At 31.5% G+C, this 6,000-nt stretch overlaps 1 protein-coding gene across 15 annotated transcripts in view; it reads right to left on the reverse strand.

Moving 5' to 3' along the window:
• frc (fringe connection) overlaps positions 1-5,693 on the reverse strand; it is a 31,458-nt gene extending 25,765 nt beyond the window's left edge. For 2 of the 15 annotated variants that reach the window (XR_011782713.1, XR_005867538.2), the window contains exons 1-2: positions 4,652-5,632; positions 4,391-4,598 (exon numbers count right to left, since the gene is read on the reverse strand). Coding sequence is in view for 5 of the 15 variants with exons in the window: in XM_040722488.2 (XP_040578422.1) it covers positions 4,432-4,598; positions 4,652-5,519 (1,035 nt within the window). In the remaining 10 variants the exon portion in view is untranslated. Of the gene's footprint in view, positions 1-1,691; positions 3,386-4,390; positions 4,599-4,651 lie in introns of those variants that run through there. The other 13 variants (XR_011782716.1, XR_011782714.1, XR_011782715.1 and 10 more) reach the window with 13 other exon arrangements.
• Between the last annotated feature and the right edge of the window lie 307 nt (positions 5,694-6,000).

Genomic DNA, 6,000 nt, shown 5'->3' on the forward strand with positions numbered 1-6,000 from the left:
TGTTAAAATGAGAAAAAAATTAGAGCAATCAAGAGATTGACTTCAGCAAAGCTTTTGACACTATATGTAATAATTTTATCCTACGTAATCTAAAATACCTTCTAATAAGGTTTTTTAATCCAATCCGTACTCTCCTATTAAATTGAACTTCAACTATAGTGATTTATGAATTACGGAGTGCCCATATAGTCTTAGGAAGAAGTTGTAGACAAGGATGTCCCGTATCTCCGTTTTAGTTAGAGGCTGGAATGGAACAATTAAGTTGTACTCAAATGCGAAAATATGGAGGTTTTGGTTTTTCCATAGGAAAAAAAGAATTTGATTGATCTTTAATGCAGATAACCTTAGACTGTTGGTAGAGTGAAATTCAGAAACACAAGTAATGAAAAGAATCGAGATTTTACTCCCCTATTTTGATAATTTTTCTCTATTTTCGGGGATGAAAATCTATGCAGAAAAGATTTCCATTTTCCTATTATTAAATGGTGCGTTGGACCTCCCATAATGATAGGAGGATGTAAAGTAGCTGAAAGCCTAAGATTTTGGGAATAAATGGACTTTCTTTATCTAACTTTGTGAAGCTAAACTCTCAAGCCCACTAGTGATGAGAGGCCTGTAGAGGATTTAACTTGCAAAAGAGAGTAGACCTATCCAACTCCAAATTAATCTATCAAGTGATTTAAGGGGCCATAACTCTACCATCGGTAGGTGAGAGGCTCTTAAAGGAAGAGGTAGGGTGCATGAATACATTATTTGATAAGAGATACGTCACTGTCCTGAAGAGACCTCGATCTCAACTAGGAGGACTAGTACTACTCTCAAAAATTGTACTACAAAATTATATAGAGATTTTTAAAGGCAGACCTCAGGTAGAATAGAGGAGATTCATCACAGAATCCTCCACCTATAAGATGTTGATGTTCGGTACAGAATATTACATCGATGCTGTGGCATTGCACTCCATGGACTGGAAAGCTGAACAAAAAATTATATGAAGTTAATCACCTGTGTTTGATTCCAATAGTACAATTGATATTATCCACCAAAATGCGAACAAGAAGCCATTCTTTATGGACTTCCAAAAACAACAGAGAGAGCTGAAAAAGATTGCCATCAACGAAGCCGTTCTTGCATTTCAAGGTATGGATCACGAATCGATTCTAAACACTGGAAGATTCTACTATCCTCTGGAGAGATCTGTAAAGTTGCATCCTCCACTTACTCATAATTTCAGTTATCCAATAGGTTGATTAGATTTTTTTCCATATTTAAAGACTCTGGAAGATTATATAACGATGTCAAACACCCTTTGGTTTCCTGTCCACTTTTGAAAATTATAAAGGATTTTATATTACCTAACTCCAAGTATATTTTAGATTTTTAAGCAAGATATTAGGAATTATTTGTGCTACTTGGTATTCTTTCTAACAGGAAGCAGAGTTCAGATGAGGAAAAAACAATTAAGAGGGGTTGTCAGTAATTGCTTTTATTGCTCAACAGGTCACAGAAGATATGGTGATTGACAGAAGAAATCTAAGGATTATATTAATATCGGCTGCAGGATTCCACAATCGCAATACTCATGCAGGAATTATACCGCCAAATTAATTAGATACTTTCCATCAATATCACTTTGGTATGAATGTACTCTTCTAAAATATTAAATGATGTTTTTTATATAGAATCGCAAATTTCATTTTATATATTTATTTTTGTACACCTAAATATTTATAAATTAAGACCTTGCCGTAGAAAAAAAAAATCAATTTAAATTTTAAACTACAACAAGATTTAATTTATTAACTAAAACAAGAATTCTAACAAAATTAATACTATAAATAGATGTGTATCTGAGTGATATTTATCATTAATGTAGCCGCCCTTTGCGTCAACGATCTCTTCCAGGGTTGGCAGAAGACCTGGCACACGCTGCAGATGTAGTCCTCTGTTATGGCGTCCAAGTGCTGGCTGACAGTGACCTTGAAGTCCTCAGTGTTTGGATGACAGTAACATCAGGCTTTCTTCTCGACAAGCACACAAAAGGTGTAGTAGAAGGGGGTTGGCATCAGGGCTGTAGGGGGGGCAAATGAGTCAAAAAAGAGTTCAAAAGAACACAAAAGACTCATTCAAAAGATGGCTTTCTTTCTTTACTGGTGGCATAAGTGGCCTCTCCACCGTCAAAAGGCTCATCCCACTCACTTTTTTTTTTATAGATTTCATTAGAGTCTGGTATGAAACCTCGTTATTTCTTGCATGATCCCTGATGGGCTTAATGGGTTGTTTCCTTTAACTTTTCAGAATCCAGTTTGGTCTTTTTGCCAGAGCCCTTCTTCCTATCCAACGTTCCAGACTTGCAGACAGTGTAAACGGTACTCTTGGAGACGCTCAACTGCTTGGAGTGCACGAATTGAATTTAGTCAATCACGTTCAAGTGTTGTTTTCTCTACTTGTACGTAACCTAGAGAGCTCAAGTTTGTTTTGTTTTATAACTAATTGTTTATGCTTTAATATATCGAAATACGATAATATCGTCACTCACCCTTCATTAATAATTGAATTAGTAAATGTTCTGATTTTAATGGACCACCCAGTATCAATAGAGGTACGGCATCGTGTGTTGTAACTTAAAAATATAACCTTTGTTTGTCAAAATCAGCTCTCATGTTACTCGATACAGGGACCGCGAAAAATGTTACACGAACAAGATTAGCTATAAGAAAATGGTTGGGCAAGCACAGCAGATTTATTAAGTAAATATCCTCATTCTATTTTTGTTGATGTCATTTGGACTCTTGGTTATAAATACTACATAAATTTAAACAATAAAAATTTAATAAAAAAGTTAACATTCTCATAGGAGGAGTTGCTCGATATTTCATAAACCTTATTTTACTAAATATAACGTCAAATAGTAACTTTTTAAAATTTCAGAAATTATTAAGGCATAGACGTGAAATATGTTAATAACTAATATGTTATAATATTTTTGACTTTTCATATTTTAATTTAATTAGGTAACTAAAACTAAAATAGCATGCGCAGTGGCTATTTGTATAAATCCAAAAGGATTCCCGAAAGACTTCACAATAAGGAAACTTGGGTTGTCGAAGAAAAGACAAATTCAATACTGACGAGGACAATCCGGCTGGAATTAGTTACCACTTTTAGTTTCGTAATTGATTGTAAGATCTTTTTTGTACTTACCTAATAGTTGAAAAAATATCAAATCAATAACGAGGATTGAGGTTGAGAAATATATTAAAAAAATATTAGAAAAAAACCAGACATTGTAAAAATGAGATGCGTGTAAATTCCTCTGCAATGTTTGAAGGAGAAATATTATATATGGTAATGGTAAAAATGTATTTGTGGAATAGATTTTACTCTGCAAAAAGAAGGGGAGTGTCTGATTTTGTGGATAAAAATATAGTTCTAAAATGATTTCCCCAGCAAAAGTTTGAAAAATTATACTGTAATGCTTAAATAGATGGAAATGTGCCTTAACATTTAAATGAACCTGAAATTCTTAATTATACAGGGTATTTTTGTGGAAGATCGATGTATGTCTTTTTAAAAGCATTATCATGTTTTATTAGTAGGTAATTAAGAGATTTAAATAGTATAAGTTATTACTGGTATTTCAATATATGTTCTGTTTCTATAAATTACGAATTTAATAATTTTCCTTTAGACAAATTATTATATTGGCAAAAGATACACCCACTGTGGTTTTTGTGTAATCATACAATAACATAGTAGAATTATTGCAATTTTGAAACCATGGAGGCAATTAAACCTCAAAAACATCTACTAATTTTATTACAAAGATGAGTAAAAAAATCTCCCAAAAGTCAATAAATCTATAAATCAAATCATAAAAGGGTGTATTAAACAGCAGTCAAAATTTGAAGCAAAATATAAAATAGAATATCGTTCATATAAAAAGACAAGACTGATAGAATTTGAGAAACCTTCAGGGGGAGGGGGAGTACAAGAAACTGTGTGTGAAATAAGATATTTAATAATTTAATTTATATACTCAATATCATTGTTTCATATATATGATACTCCAAAGTAAGCCATTATATACCCTAATAATATGAAAATACATAAAAATAGCAAAAAACTCATAATAGTTTAGTAATAGCTACATATCAAAAGGAAAAGGAACTTTTTGTATAGTAATATTGCTAATTAAATTGACAAATTGTCTTTACATTCATGGACTTACAATTCTAGAACATTTAACTATTAATAAAGAATAACAAGATATATCTACAATTTTAAAGATTCAATCAAATCATTTCAGCAAGTCTAACTATTTCCCCATATAGCAAACTTTATTATTTGAGGTACTTTTAAGGGAAAATAATGAAAACTTAAAGCTAACCTATGATAATCTTCATATGATGAATGATCAAAGGCAAAATTTCATATTTTTTGACAGTCATTTAATATACATTCACTTTTTTTGATGAAAATATTCTTCTTTATATTGAAAAAGCTGATGTATGAGTAGATTAAACTACCAAGTATACTTATATTGACTCCAACAAAATTAATCCAAGAAAAGATGTAGTCGCCTCCGAATATCATTCCTGAAATAAAAGTTATAAATTTGTTTGAATATGAATCATAAAAGGTAACTTACCAATATACGTAACAATTATATTTTTTAGACAGCCAATGACGTTAGTATCTAAAGGGGAATTTATTTGGGTACAAAGATTGGATGAAAAAATTAATAAAAAACCAAGAAAACAACTGCATACATATTGGCAAATGAAAAAGGGATCGTATAAAGCACTGAATCCAAGGACTAGTTCAAAACTTCGAGTTATTAAACACAAAATGATCATAGGTATTATCATAAATAAGGAATTATAGTATGCCAAGCCATAAGGACCAATTTCACGATTATTCAATTTCTTTTTTGTGATAACACTATTCAACGCTGTTGATAGATTATTCAGCATTATTATAACGTATCCAAACATGTTGAAAGATAGGTCGTGAGAAGCAGCAATAAGTGCACCAAACATCATAAAAAAAACAGAGACAAGAACAGGAAAGTTAAAATGACTTTTTAGTAGCAAATATTGTAATACCATAGTAAAAAGAATGCTAAAACGTCTAAGAACAGTTATCATTGGTAACGAAAGTTCTTGAGTAACAACAAGCCCAAACAACATATTAGCCAAATAGAATAACGGTAACGGAAACATTTTCTCCAATATATCCTTGGATAAAGCAGGAAATTGAATAACCGAAAACACATTAAGAATCTTAATTACAAATATTGTGGCAAACATTTGACCAAGACCAAGGACATGAGGAGATGGAAAGTGCTGAAGGGTTAAAATATGCTTGTTTAATAGCATAATTGCAATAGATACTAATCCATAAAAAAGGGCAGCGAATATTCTACTAGGTGTATCAAACTTCGAGGTAGAATCTCTTGGCTTGGAATCATCAACCAAATTAGGCTGAATAGGGATGATTTTTATTTTGTTTTTCATATCCCTAGAAGTTGATTCAACGATACTTTGTATTTTCTATTATCTTCAAGTCAGTTTAAGCACAATTTTTCCAAATACACGTTGAAACAGTTCACTTCTTTTCTCCTTTTTTTTTCCTTTTTTTTTTTCCTTTTTTCCACTCAACTACAACAACGGGGAGCACTGAAAATGCGTAGAACATATTGTTTCTCAACTGTATGGTAAAAATCGCCTCGTATTTCATAACTCTCTCCCGAATTATGACAATTCATATAAGGCGCCTCCGCGTCTGTGATATTTTATAGGGGACTTTAATCTGATCATTGATTATTATCCCGCTCAAAAAAAAATATATAAATAATAATTAACTAATTTTAACAAGGATATTAAATAATAATAATTTATTTTTTTTGGCCACATGGCACAACTTTATTCAGAAACGAAATAAACTAAATACTTAGTAAATCACATAAAACATAAAGTTTTAATCTTAAAAAAAAAA

Source organism: Lepeophtheirus salmonis, chromosome 12 (genome assembly GCF_016086655.4).
Source record: "Lepeophtheirus salmonis chromosome 12, UVic_Lsal_1.4, whole genome shotgun sequence".
In the NCBI taxonomy this organism is placed as follows: domain Eukaryota; kingdom Metazoa; phylum Arthropoda; class Copepoda; order Siphonostomatoida; family Caligidae; genus Lepeophtheirus; species Lepeophtheirus salmonis.